At 37.8% G+C, this 14,778-nt stretch overlaps 1 protein-coding gene across 2 annotated transcripts; it reads left to right on the forward strand.

Moving 5' to 3' along the window:
- The first annotated feature begins 1,136 nt into the window (after positions 1-1,136).
- Positions 1,137-14,328, forward strand: rcc1l (RCC1 like). Of its 2 annotated transcripts, none has more exons than XR_009395697.1 (12): positions 1,137-1,328; positions 2,230-2,515; positions 2,729-2,858; positions 2,968-3,096; positions 3,778-3,844; positions 4,252-4,306; positions 4,580-4,664; positions 5,119-5,300; positions 6,715-6,802; positions 8,199-8,372; positions 11,043-11,220; positions 12,673-12,766. XR_009395697.1 is itself a non-coding variant. In XM_059351361.1 (12 exons), the coding sequence occupies exons 2-12, from the start codon at positions 2,231-2,233 to the stop codon at positions 12,748-12,750; spliced, it is 1,359 nt and encodes a 452-aa protein (XP_059207344.1). In that variant the 5' UTR covers positions 1,137-1,328; position 2,230; the 3' UTR covers positions 12,751-14,328. The 2 variants fall into 2 exon arrangements, 1 of the variants encoding a protein (XP_059207344.1); XM_059351361.1 differs by having other exon boundaries at positions 11,043-11,128; positions 12,673-14,328.
- The last annotated feature ends 450 nt before the right edge of the window (positions 14,329-14,778 follow it).

Raw genomic sequence — 14,778 nt, forward strand, 5'->3', positions numbered from 1 at the left:
TGTATACCTACATTTTGGCTGTCAGCAATCCTCCAATAATATAGTTCTTTTTGGATTTGTAACCCCTTAAAGCAATTGTTCTACTATTTGAGGTATATGCTTATTTGCTTTTTTGCTGAGAGTGAGATTGACACCACAATGTATGTAATAAATATCAAACAGCTGGTTAGTTGAGCATAAAAGTGGATAAAGAGCAGGAAACAGCTAGCCTGGCTCTATCCTCTAAACCTTATCAATTAACACATTGTATCTTGTTTGTTTCATCTGATGTAGAAAATAGTCCCACACAAATTGCAAAGAGTGGATTATCTATTTAGCTCCATCGTGTTGGGCACTTATTCTGAAAAGTGTTGATTTTAAATGTTTGTTTGTTTTTATGCTGTGAGCATTCCTAACAAAATGCAATTATAACTTACAAAGCTTGAACCAAAATACATTTATTTGACACCAGAAGATATTATTGATAAAATAATAATTTAGCTGTAATTTGAGGGAAATGATCCTTTAAATAGCCCAGGAAGCGTCTCAGAACTTGTATTTAAATTACTACAGTCATGGAAAAAAATTATTAGACCACCCTTGTTTTCTTAATTTTAATGTTCATTTTAATGCCTCATACAACTAAAGGTACATTTGTTTGGACAAATAAAATGATAAAAACAAAAATAGCTCATAATAGTTTAATTTAAGAGCTGATATCTAGTCATTTTCCATGGTTTTCTTATTTTTTTTTAACTTGCTTTAAAAAAAAATGCATACACACAGAACAGGTACATCAGACAGGCTCATCTACAGCAAAACACAATGGCAGGTTTTGTTCTAAACAAAGGGCTGGCAAAAATTAGGCTTTTCCTTCTTGATAATGATTTTGGTTATTATAAAAAAAAAAACATGGAAAATAACTAGATATCAGCTCTTAAATTAAACTATTATGAGCTATTTTTGTTATTATCATTATATTTGTCCAAACAAATGTACCTTTAGTTGTACCAGGCATTAAAAATGAACAAGAATTTGAAGGAAAAGGGTGGTCTAGTATTTTTTTCCATGACTGTATGTTGCACACTCCGGTTCAGTAGGTGGCGAACGGGTTCTATGATGTGACTAACGTCAACAGTAAAACGGACAGGAAGTAAAACCGTAGAAGAAGAATAGTTTTTACCCTTCCTGGGTTAGCTAGGTTAACTAAAGGTAAACAAACATGCGATAATGACATTGAAATATAATATTACCATTTCAACTGGTTCACTATACTTTCTGTACAGCAAGCGGTAGTTTTATTGGCGTGTGAAACTCTTATAAATCCTCGGACTTAACAGGGAGCAAAGGTAAGTTAACCCGAGCTCAGTGGCTGCATGTAGGAAAAGGGCTTGAACACGAGGCGAAACTCCCTTTATATTATCAATAATTTAATGCTCCCTTGAATATTGTCGGACTTTTATAATTTTTCAAACATGGCCTAGTATTATAAACGAATGATTTTGAGTCGCTTCATCATCCGGCATTAAATAAATACACCAAACAGCACTTACTTAAGGACAATTTAAACATATATTGGTCGTTTAACGAGTTCGTTGGTATCAGCCATAGTTAGCTGACAGGCTGGTGAGGTGGTTAAAAGAGGATATTTGATAAAAATGTAGAGCTGCTAAAAAGCCTAACATCAAGCCGAATTTATTGGAAACTTCTGAATTTATTCACCGTCTTTAAATTGCCCCAGTATCATGTTTTGTTCTAAACAAGATCTACAATTACACTACTTATCATAATAAGTGAACGAGGTTTTGCGTTGTTACCTTTCCCTCATTTCTATAACAAAATAACTTATAGACGCTGTCGATTAAAACTAAAGCTGATGTATTTTTAAAATGCATAATCAGACAAGCTATGTGTCTGCAAATTATATTTCTTTATTTATAAATTGTATTATGATTATTTCCACGATGTCAAATGTATGTTGTTTCTGCACAGGTAATGCAAGATGTTTGCAAATATTTGTCTATTTTTAAATTTTGTGTCACACTGATTTTACTATCTAGTGAAAAACAACTGTAATAAGGAAAATTTATGAGAATGGAAACTATAAAAATAACCTCCATGACATTGAATATTTGCTTGTGATGTCATTATGACAATGAAAATGCCTGTGATAGTGGATTTTTATCCATCATGTGTTAAAACTATTACCCACAGGTCATTACAGATGTGTAACTCTGTCTCTTTTTACAGGATGTCTTTTCCATGTGTGCGACTGTGCACTCGTCACATGACCAAAGGCCTGCGAGTCTGTGGTTATGCGACACTCAATAAAGCATCCAGACCCCAGGAGAAAAGCAGCAGCGGCCCAGTCTTTCAATATGTTGGCCAGCACAAAAAGCCCAACCACAAAGTGTTTGTATGGGGCTTCAGCTTCACAGGTGCTCTGGGTATCCCCAGCTTTGTGGTGCCGGACAGCGGCGCAAAGAAGCCCCGCAAATACCAGCTGACTCCTTACCGACTGGACACTGCAGAGCAGGTCAAACAAGCTTTTTTGGGGTTTCATGTGGAGCCACATTGGTTTGGCTCTTGATAATATACAACATGTGTCAGTAATTAGTATTACACTTTTGATGCATATTAGACTTCTGGTTGAAACAAAAACCCAAGATTTACACTTGTGTTTAAGCACAGAAGACTGTTGGTACGACAGAGTGTCGTAAACTCATTGGAAACATTTCTTCTTCTGTAGATCTCTTCTGCTGCTTGTGGTTACGGCTTCACCCTCATCGCCTCTAAAACCAAAGATGTGATCAAGCTGTGGGGCATGGGCTTGAACAAGGACTCTCAGCTGGGCTTCCAGCGCACACAACACAGCCGCCGTAAGACAAAATCAGAAACACTGCATGCTCGTCTCTGCTTAACTAAATCACAGTGCTGTTGTCCTGCAACTGGCCTAAATATACAATTACCAAATGCCCGTCTCTGTAGATCAGAGCTATGACTACGTGTTGGAGCCGTCCCCGGTGGCTCTGCCTCTCATTGAGCCTCTGCAGACCAAAGTGGTTCAAGTTGCATGTGGCCGTGCTCACTCTCTGATCCTCACCGACCAGGAGGGAGGTAAGAGACCCACACTTCCTGCACCAGCATGAAGCCAAACCCACAGTTAACTGCAGCATGCATTATTCAACCTTAGAATAAACTTTGATATAAATCACTCAGGGCTTTTTAGAGGCAACTTGTCAGTCGAGTTTTTGTCACAGCTTGTGGGAAGAGAAAGAAACACCTGGTGTACTGTTGTTACCAACCACCTGTCACTCCATTTCCTTTTACATCCTTCACCCACCACTCACTGACAATGAATGATTATCAGGCAGCTGTTAAACCTCTTTGGGGAAAAAAGCCAATCAGTGTCTTCTGGTACATTCAGTAAATTACCATACAGATGTTGTTCCACAAGCACCATTTTAAGTTGATAAAATCTCAGTTTTAAACACGCCTCTTTTTGTTGTTTTTTTATGTCTGTGAAAATCTTGTTTAAAAAAAAAAAAAATCATCATGTTTTTGATATTTGCCAAATTGATGCATGGTAAATTGCTGAGTGTTTGAGGTCTTAACAACATATCTGTTTTTTATCATTCAAATGTTGCTCTGGGACTTTACATGTCACTACAGCCTGGCAGCTTACATATGAGAATAAAATCTTTACAGTAGATAATGGTACTTTAGATAAAGGCAATTGAGTGAAACACAAAGTCTCTCACCCTCATCCATTTTCTCTCTGTTTTCTCTCTTCTAAAGTTTTCAGTATGGGCAACAATGCGTATGGACAGTGTGCAAGGCGAATAGTTGAAGATGAAGTCTACGGGTTTGTCTTCAAGCACTTTGTAGACAAACACAACTGTGTTGTGGCTTTAGTCAAATATTTCAGTATATTTTTAGTCTTTATTAGATGAGTTTCTTATGGCTCATTTGTTGTTTTGTCTAATGCTCGGCCTTTAAAGGAAAATTCCTGTTTATTATATTTGGGGTTTTCTTTTGGTAACTATAATTTGGCTGTCATTTCTCTGGTGTATGATATTACTAAGATTCAGATTATCAAAACCAATTTAAAACCAAATAAAAATGTCTTATTGACAGGTGCAAGAGTTTGCTTTGGATATATTGCTCATCTGATAGTTATGTTTCTGCAACAATGCAAGCAAGACATTAAAGGAAATTAGAGAGAGTCGGATGATGTGACCATGTTAATTTTGTTGTGTCATGTTCAAACAGTGGCAGTCACATCATTCACAAGATAGACGGCTTCAGTGGGAGCAGGGTCACGCAGGTGAGTGAAGGCTCTGTCATTCCTTCTCCTGTACCAGACCTCCAGTTGCACTCAAACCTGGATTCTCTCCAGATGTGGCTGGATTTCACCAACATTAAAATCACCCAGAAATCCATTCAGTATGCCAACTTTAATCCAAGCAGTTCAGTTTTATGCAAATGTAACCCTGGTGCAGCTGTATTGTGTGTATTTGAATATACATGTTATATATTTTAAAGCCATTCAAGTGAGATTTGATCACTGAAGATTTATCTTTTGTGTATTTGTTTCCAGGTGGCATGTGGGCAGGATCACAGCCTTTTCCTCACTGAGACTGGAAAAGTGTTTGCATGTGGATGGGGTGCAGATGGACAGACAGGTGAGTGCAATTCACAAAAAACTTGCCATTTTTTTGTATCCGACAAAGTCAGCAAGGACACAGTCAGAAGAGGCAAACCAGGCAAATCACTGGAATGTAATACTACAAATAGTATGATACTAATGTTAGTGTCACGTAATCTTGACCTGCAACTTTTCAGAAATTCAAGGTTTAAACATAATGAACAGACATACAGAAAAGAAAAAAAAACTAAGCAGCATTCAATGTCAACGTTATGAATCCAGTTTTGAAACTTCAAACTATTCGGTACAGCCCCGCACAGCACAATCTCATTTATTTTTAACATATGAATAGGTATTTAAAATAATAGAAGAATTTCTAAATAGAATCTATCATTTTTTTTATCTTAAAAATACTCAGAATTTTGGTTTTTGAGCAGCAGAAAGAGGATTTATTCATATTTATGTAACGTTCTTCCTCCATTGTATTCCAGGTCTGGGACACCACAACGTCAGCTCCAATCCAGTGGAGCTGGCAGGGGATCTGGCCGGAGTGGAGGTGCAGCAGATCAGCACGTATGGAGACTGCAGCCTGGCCGTGTCCACAGATGGACAGCTTTACGGATGGGGCAACTCTGAATACCTGCAGCTGGCCTCGGTCACTGAGACCACACAGGTGAGAAGGACTAATAGCCCTTTTCCTTACACATACCTTAGTGGTCAAAGAAGTGTTTGTAAAACGGTGGGTAAACATATGTAATTTTCTATAAATTCATCACAATAAAAGTCTTCGTGTTGCCTGCAGCTTTTCATCTAACATCTCACTGTGGCTGTTTCTGCTTGTATTCTTCCTGTTGCAGTTAGTAATCAGTTGCAGTTAGTTGTCTTGTTGAAGAATATCCACAAACAAAGCTCCGCTAATTCAGTGATAAAACTACTTGTTTCCTTTAAATTCTTCCCAATAAAAGCCCCTCAGCAAGATTAGGAAATGTTGTTTTTTCATTAGAAGCAACTTAACACGACTCTGCTATACAGCTGAATATAAACATAATACGGTAAAATAAAGCAGATATCTGAAAGTTTCAACAGCGATGCAGGAGAGAAGCTAAACTTCTACCGGACTAAAAGCTACAAAAGAACTGAGAACTGAACATGCAGACTTTTTAAAAACATCTGTCTCTCTGGTCTCCTGCACAGACATAATTTGAGTCTTGTCATGGGTTGGTCACGCTTGGCGAGACGTCACTTCAACCTCTTCTGAGGTTGGTCTGGCGCTTTGGCCCTACTCTGGAGCTGGTCCATCGCTGGTGCGACTCAAAACAACTCCAATGGAAAAACACCTGAATGCGTCGTCTGGCAGGCAGAAGTGTAAATATATGTGAGACAGATGGGAACACAACAGCAGAACTGCTTCAAACCCTCTGAACTGTTTTGGTATATCTGTACCGGGCCTCAGTGTCACTGCTCATGTGGCACAAAGAGTTGCTTGACGGCTCTGTTGGGTTCTGTTTCCACCCATCAGTCACCCATCCAGGCTGTCACACATCAAACACACGATATGATCTGGAAACCACTGGTGTCACATATTTCCACTCCAAATCCATTCACATGCCAACACTTTTCTCCTCCTTTGGAGAAATTAAGAATGTCTATACATGACTGATACATGCTAAATGAACAGTCAGCTCATAACTAGTCTTTCTGAGATTTGATCTTAAAAAAATGAAATCCTCACCATTGAAAAGAAAGAATATAGAGACCTTTTGGCGATGTGTTATTTAATGTATATGTGCATGCTGCAAATATGGGTACTGGTTTTACATTTTTTAAACTTTATTTTCATTATTATTTTTACCAAGTTTTATGTTCTGTCCTTTGTATTCTACTTTGATCTTATTTTTTTATCTAATTTTGCTGTTTTACAAAGTATGTTTTCTTTTCTTCTGGAAAGAAAGGCATTGCATCGTAAAAGGAAAAAAAGGCACTTACTAAATGGTTTATAGTATTTGGAAATACAAGAGAGCAGAAAACACATTTATAAGCATCAGTTATTCACTGTCATTGATCTCTTGTTTATCCTCATTTCCCAGATCAACTCTCCTCGACGTCTTCCTCTGAAAGGCTGCGGAAAGGTGGTTCAGGCAGCATGTGGAGGCACGCAGGTGGCCATTCTCAACGGTCAGTTCACACAGATGCACCCAGAAACACGAGTGTGAACATAAAGTGCAGAGCTGCAAGTTTAAAATACAGACTGTTTTTTGATTTAGCAAATTCATCATGGAAATGTTCAAAAAAGGACACCTAGTGATTTAGTTGACAACAGTTTTTTTTTTTTTTTTTTTTTAATAGTTTTTATAGTTTTACAGTTTTAGCTGCAAAACTCTTCAGTTTGCTGTCGGAGGAGTGACTCCACACATGGCCTCTAGGTGGCATCACAGATCACAGTTCTGGGTGTCTGGCTTCTGCAGACTTTTATGAGAGTGTAAGATATAAGCTGGAATATGTAACATGTAGCTACATGTATAGCTTTTAGCTTGAAGCCCGGCAGAGTGCTAATTGATTGATTGTTTTTCAGCAATATAAATTGAATTATAATTTAAAAAAAGATTTAAATAGTGTCAATATAGTCGTCAGCTGTAGGTAATTCTGGTTTTAGTCACTGCCTAACTTTCCTGTGACATGTGCTTGAAATCTAAAATACAAATCCAACCTGAGAGGTAACATAATGACAGGGTGCCAGCATACAGGGTCTCTAGTTTAAATAGAATTCCTACCTGGAGGACTTTTTGCAAAACATGAACCTCCTGCCAGAAAGGAATTAATAATAGGCAGGACCTGAATATATGATAATGATTTGCCTCTGGAGAACCCACACTGTCTCCAGCAGCTGAAGATTTGGTATAATGACTCTTCTGAACCGGTGTGAATAAGAACCTAATTAGGTTTTTCCAACAAACCTCTCTCTGTAAAGTAGAAGTTTTCCATTCTAGCTCACATAAATTCTCCCATTTCTCTTCCATTAAACACAGATTTCCCTTTTCTCCCACTATTAATTTACATATGTACATGAGTTACAGTGCATGTTGTCTGTTCAAAACACCTATAAAGTCAAAAACATAAGCCACAGTGAAAACTTCACATTGCATACTGCACCTTTAATTATTCAATATAGTGCCAAAGTTGAACTATATACTAATTTGAAGCAGGTTTTTAGTATGAATTAGTAATAAAGTGTACTCAAAGCATTATAAACAAAACATTTATTTTTTACGAAACTACCTTCCCACGAAGCAATGCACCAAGGAACTGGAGGGACAGTTAATAATATTAGCGAAATATGAAGTAGTGTGTGAAAGAAATATGTTTAACATCTTCAGAAAAATATTTTGACGTCTCTTTGTGAAATTTTAAGTTGCACTTAGATTGACATCCAATGTTACACGTTTTGTATAATTTCTCATAAGTATAAAATGGGTGAAAAAAAAGGTGAGATTGTATAAATGTATGTTATTTTGGTGCTAAGACACTGTGTCGGTGTATAAATATCTATCCATGTGACTCTGATTCTTTCCAGAAAAAGGAGAGGTGTTTGTGTGGGGCTATGGCATTCTTGGAAAAGGCCCAAATTTATCCGAATCCTCGATCCCGGAGAAGATTCCCTCCACGCTGTTTGGGCGCTCAGAATTTAATCCTTCAGTAGCCGTTAGCCGGATCCGCTGTGGCCTCAACCATTTTGCAGCAGTGACGGGTATGTTTGTTTTGTTACTTTTAGAATGTCTTAAATATTGTATATACAGTTGCAAGAAAAAGTATGTGAACGCTTTGAAATTACTTAGTTTTCTGCATTAATTTATCATAAAATATGATCTGATCTGCATCTAAGTCCTTGGTATAGACAAACACAACATGCTTAACCTAATACCACAGAAACAATGATAATATTTCAGGTTTTTATTGAACACATCCATTAAACATTCATAGTGATTGTGGAAAAAGTAAGTGAACCCTTGATTTAATAACTGGTCGTATGCGATGCCCTTTTCACACCATAGCTATTGCTGCGTGTTCTTCATGAACAATTTAGCCTTAGTTTCATCAGTCCACAAAAGATTTTCCCAGTAGTGTTGTGGAGGGTCAAGGTGCTCTTCGGCAAACTTCAGGTGTGCAGCGATATTTCTTTGAAAAGCATCGACTTCCTCCGTGGTGTCCTGCCATGGACGCCATGCCTGTTCAATCTTGTGTGTGTGGTAGACTCATGACTAGAGATGTTAACCAGTTCCAATGAGTCCTTCAAGTCTTTACTTGTTACTCTGGAAATTTTCTTCAGAGATCTTTCTGAGCATAGTTCACATGGGCAGATGCTCCTTGTGAATAGCAAACTCAAAAAGTTTCAGTGTTTTTTATGGGTCAAAGTATCCTGATCTCTACACCTCACTCCAAACTTGTTTAAAAACTCAAAGTTTGATAATTCCTGACTCAAATTAGCTCTTCATGGAGCCATTAGCCAAAGGGTTCACTTACTTTTTCCACCAGCATTATGAAGGTTTCATGGATATACTCAATAAAGACATGAAATATTATAAATGTATGCATGGTTTTAGGTTAAGCATGTTGTGTTTGTACATACCTGGGACTTAGATGCAGATCAGATCACATTTTATGACAAATAAATGCAGTAAACTAGGTAATTTCAAGTTCTGTATGGGCCCAGAAAAAAGTTTCCTGTTTAATGTCTTTAAGGAGAGCGGAAAAATAACAGCATCTCAGTGCAAAAAAAACAAACAAAAGACAGCAAAAAGGTTATTAAACATTTGAAAAACTTCCTGTGCAGCATTATCCAGCTGTTTTATGGAAATTCAAACACAACCATTGTTTGTGTGCGTGTGTGCACAATAAATTCCTTCACTTGTGGATAACCCAAAAATGCTTTATTTAGAAGCAGTTTGACAAAAATACAGCAAGATGGTTAAGGGCTAATTTGTTGCTTTCTCTTTAACTCTCATTATAAACAGTTTAAATATTCCTCACACATCTTTTGTGAGTAGTCGGTTATACTCCGACTATGTACAATTCATATTGTTTCCGGTCAACCACTCCTTTTAAAGCTGCATCAGAGAGGTCAATTCAGCATCACACCTTGAAATGCCAGATCTATTGATGCTACTTTTCAAGATCTGCTTCAGCTTTTTCAAATATCATCTTTATTCTCCTGAGCCTTTTTCATTCCCAAGGGTAAAAGAAGAAAACATAAAACTCATAAACAGCAAAGTCATTCTATGTCATCTAGACCAAAGTGCTAAAAGTGAGGCACAAACGTCTGGGGAAGCAGTTTACTGTTGCGTCAGGTAATTTAGTCTGTTTATGGCACTGAACAGAAAGTCTGCAGCTTTTCTTGGTTTTATCTCTAAAGCCGCAGTCTGAAAGAAGCCTGAACGGTCTCCTCAATGACAGGAACAGTGGAGGAGAAAACCCTTAAGTCAGTTTTTATTAGTCAGACTCAAACTTTTAAACAAGAAAACAACAGTACACATTAAGAAAGACATTTTCATATCCCTGAACTACCATTTCCTTATTTCAATGATTGTTTCTTTGATTTTCAGATAGTGGTTGACAGTAAATGATCAGGGTTAATTTCATTATCAATGAAGCTGTTATTCTTTTAGTCAATGAAATGTAAAAACAATAGTGAGAACATGTCACAGCTTGTGTCTTTTAAAATGTCCAGCTTTGGAGATAGATAAAATGGTGTGTGTGTGTGTGTGTGTGTGTGTGTGTGTGTGTGCGTGTGTGTGTGTGTGTGTGTGTGTGTGTGTGTGTGTGTGTGTGTGTGTGTGTGTGTGTGTGTGTGTGTGTGTGTGTGTGTGTGTGTGTGTGTGTGTGTGTGTGTGTGTGTGTGTGTGTGTGTGTGTGTGTGTGTGTGTGTGTGTGTGTGTGTGTGTGTGTGTGTGTGTGTGTGTGTGAACATGTAGTCACAGATTCAAGTTTGATTTCGTTCCCTTAGTAGTTATATATTTTCATATATTGGGGGGAAAACGCCACTGAATTAGAGTTATTTATTCATTAAAGATTGGACCCTTTAAAGTCTTGGATAAATTAAGGGAATTCTCATCTGTGTGACTCACCTGCTTTGTTATTGTGTCTATAAGAGATGTTATTCACTCTTTCTGTTTGAATCTGTAAAAATTGTGTTATAACAAAAACAAACTGCTATCGTTAGGGGAACATTGCTTTTTTAGACATGGTTATACTGGAATATTATGAATTCTGGTTGTTATTATTTTTTGTTATATTCTGCATGTCTCAAAGATCATCCCATTAAAAGCTCTGACTTGTTACAAACTGCAGCTGCCCTGTGCTGACGCTCAGCAGGCGCTTGGCCTCACAGTGTGCTGATGTTTGTCTGATGGTTGCGTTGCAGAACGAGGCGAGCTCTTCGTTTGGGGGAAGAATGTGAGAGGTTGTTTGGGCATCGGGAAGAGAGACGACCAGTTCTTCCCGTGGAGAGTAAGACAACACTGATTCAATATTAGTCATGCAAACAAAAGAGTCAACCATGCAGCTGACATACTGTGCAGAAGAAAACAGCACACCAATTTGTGAGCAAAAGATAATATGAGTTTTTGTTTGAATCATTCTTTCTTTCAATTATGATAGAAAGCTCATTCAGTACAGAATGCATTTTCCTTGTGCAGAATAAAAACTGGTTAGAGTTAAGAAATGTTTTTTTTTTCATTGCAAGCCCACAAGTCCTTTAAAAGCTTTTAATGGAGTCAGCTAAACAAATACAGTCATGGAAAAAAGTATTAGACCACCCTGTTTTCTTGAGTTTCCTTTTCCATTTCATTCCATTTCCATCCATTTTCATGCCTGGTACAACTAAATGTACCTTTGTTTGGACAAATATAATGATAACAACAAAATATCTCATAAGAGTTTAATTAAAGAGCTGACATCTAGCCATTTTCCATGGCTTTCTTGTTAATAACCAAAATCATTAACAAGAAAATCATGATAAATGGCTAGATATCATCTCTTAACAAAAATAGCTCATGAGAGTTTAATTTGTTATCATTATATTTGTCTGAACAAATGTACCTTTAGTTGCACCAGGCATTAAAATGAACAAGAAATTGAAGAATGCAATGGCCTAATATTTTTCCATGACTGTAGAGTTGATTGAAAACTGCTGTTTTTGTTAATATATTATATGTTTTTGCATCAAAAAGAACATGATCTGTGTAAAATATGTGTGAAGGGTCAAAAAGTCTGTCTGTTGCCTGCACAGATCTCTGATAGAAGTCTCACAGGCTTACATTAATGTCGCCTCCAGACATTTCAACAGAAGATGAGGGTGTAGGGCTTATACTGCTTATTGATGTTGCACAGTGTATGATCCCTTGGCCACTTGTAGATTAATCTTTTTAAATAGTTAGTTTGAAAGAAAACACATGTTGCAGAATGTCCACTTTTTCCTAGTTTTTCTTATGTAAATGAACCCTTGTGGATTCCTTTTAAAACAATCCCTATTGTTACCCTAACCCTTAATGAGGAGATTATTACATGTAGATTAATATTATTTACTATATACTGGATGCTAGGGGGGTTTTGGGATATGTCAGTCATTATCATTAACACTGATTTGGATGCATTGTATCAAACACCGCAGTGCTTCATTGTACAGCAGCACTAACTCTGGTGGAAACAAGAAAAATAGCTTGCATTTGCTCCGTACGGCAAACATGAGAAAATGGCTGGTGGAAAATAGTAAAAACCTGAATTTTGAAGGCAGTGCTCTAGATTAAAAGCCTGATATAATAGAAGGCATGATTTTATGATGTGATTGCCGTAGGACCAGAAATTGTGGTTTTAATTGGTTTCAGTGCTTCAATGGGACATGTCCTCGCCTGTCCTCGATTAAAGACTTATTATAGGAGCTGAGGATCAACTTCCAAATAAAAACAAACAAACACAACCTTGCCAAGGGTCAACATGATGTGTAAACCCGAACTAAACCGAAGAGTGATAAGCTGTGTGTGATTTCTCGCCAGGTGACTGTTCCTGGTCAAGTGGTGGACGTGGCGTGTGGTGTCGACCACATGGTGGCGCTGGTGAAGTCCGTCCTGTGAGCTCCTGCAGCAGTGGATGAAGGGCTGGATGTTTGGCTGAGCCTCCTGCTGACCCCCTCCCCGCGCTTCAGGGAGCCGATCGGGGGCCGTGCTGGAGTCTCGAAGCCAGCTGCTCTCCACAGGAGACGGACCCTCGTGTCCCTCCGCCCGGCAGTGACGTCAAGCCGACAGCGGAGCGGTCGATACTGCAGCAAACTGTCACTGACACTGCTCACTTTACTCTGCATGAAGGTCATTCAAGAAAGACAAAGGATAGTTTTCTTTTTTTACGAGACCTAAAATGCATTTCTGTATATAATTGTGAACTGATTATCTTTGAGGTAATCAAACAAAGCAGGTCCTCTAAAGGAAGCAAAGAAGATATTTATTTCCATTTTTTTTTCTCCAATTTTAGCGACTAAACAATGAATTAAAAAAAATAGCAGTTGAAGCTTCAATTACAATTTGGGTTTTAATGTTTCTATATGATCACACCCAAGTTACAATTATCAGAATAAGCTTTCTAGAAGAAAACACGGGCAGCGTTTAGCTGGTTAATATCATATTTTTTATGTTTTCACCTACACAATCACTGTGTGACTGTGTGACTGTGAGAGAAATGTGGTTTGTTGTTGAAGTGATTCACAGTAGAATCAACAGGCTTGTACAGTCTTTGGATTATCTCTCTGTGGCACTCTGCAGGCCGATGAAATGTTTGTGAAACATTGTAAAAGCCACTGTAGAACTGATTATCTCGCTGCCAGCTGCAAATAGAGCCGATGGCAATCTGCCAGGGAGAAAACACGTTTTGTCAAATTAATTTGACAACATGAACTTGTGTCATCGGCAGTGCGTGCATGTTGTGCATATGGTGTTTTATGCCGTGTGGCATTCTCCCGGTCTGGATGTTTTAGAGGATGAACCCACTTTTCCCACAGTGTTAATTTGATGCTAATAAATACACAATATGCAATGGATAAAATGACTGAATTCACTTACATGAATATATGTTTTAGTCTCCACATCAGTTGTGTTTTTAATAAAAACTGACATTAACTTACAGTGCATGAATTTCTTATGATTTGATGGAAAGTACTGTCATTCTGGCACTAATTATACGAAGAAACTGAGATACATGGTTCTCATAGGACAGATGCAACAAACAGATGGTGCTCTCAGAATATGATTCATTACTGCAGATTAAACTACCCAACAGTATATAAAGGAGTTAAAATAAGCATGACCTTAAACATCTACATCAGCAGAATGCAACATACACGTTAATGCAGCAGCAACATTATCCATAAACATAATTTTCAACATTTTTGATGATCTTGAAAAGCAGATTAGCTGAAGTGTCCTTTTTTGTTTGATTATTTTTTTGTTTCCCTCATGCTAAATGCCATTGTTTTTTACAGTAACCTTTAAGAAAACAGTATTAGGAAATATCTGATTATTTGTTTGGATTGAACTTTAAAGCTCTCTGAAGCTGATCTTCACTGTAACCTTGACTATGGTTTACTGATATTAACCGCTGAATGTAGCATTTGAAGAACAGTTTGATGGTTACAGTGAGTGTAGCTGAAGTCAGTGCAGTCAGCCTGCTACTGTTGTTGCTGAGCTCTCCCCACTGACTTCTTGTGTTCTGGCACCATTCATCATCATGACAACTCGAGGGCCCGCAGAGAGTATGGAAATGTATTTATGACAAAACTACTGAGTGAGCATAAAACACACAACCTGTGAGAGCACAGGGACAATTTGTAAGAACAAGAAGCTGATTTTATTCACAGTTTCCTCCTGCTGTTTCGTCACATTGTGAGCATTAAAGAATGATGGGACACGTCAGTGGTGCCACTTTGTTCATCTGACTGTCAGCAGAAAAACTACTGGCCTGATTTTTATGAAACTTAGTCGAAGGCTGTATTGCATAGACCAAGTGGTAACATTATGGAGCAGATCCAAAAAATGTTAAAGCACTACTAGAATCCAGACCTATTACAGCGCTACTTCGTTTGATATTTTCTGTCCAACTGAGTGCTAAAATAA

This window comes from Centropristis striata, chromosome 15 (assembly GCF_030273125.1).
Source record: "Centropristis striata isolate RG_2023a ecotype Rhode Island chromosome 15, C.striata_1.0, whole genome shotgun sequence".
Taxonomy (NCBI): Eukaryota; Metazoa; Chordata; class Actinopteri; order Perciformes; family Serranidae; genus Centropristis; species Centropristis striata.

Coding starts and splice junctions, on each gene's coding strand:
- rcc1l (XM_059351361.1), top strand. CDS start 2,231: ATGTCTTTTCCATGTGTGCGACTGTGCACTCGTCACATGACCAAAGGC. Junction 2,516..2,728: donor GACTGGACACTGCAGAGCAG/GTCAAACAAGCT, acceptor CTTCTTCTGTAG/ATCTCTTCTGCTGCTTGTGG. Junction 6,803..8,198: donor GCAGGTGGCCATTCTCAACG/GTCAGTTCACAC, acceptor GATTCTTTCCAG/AAAAAGGAGAGGTGTTTGTG.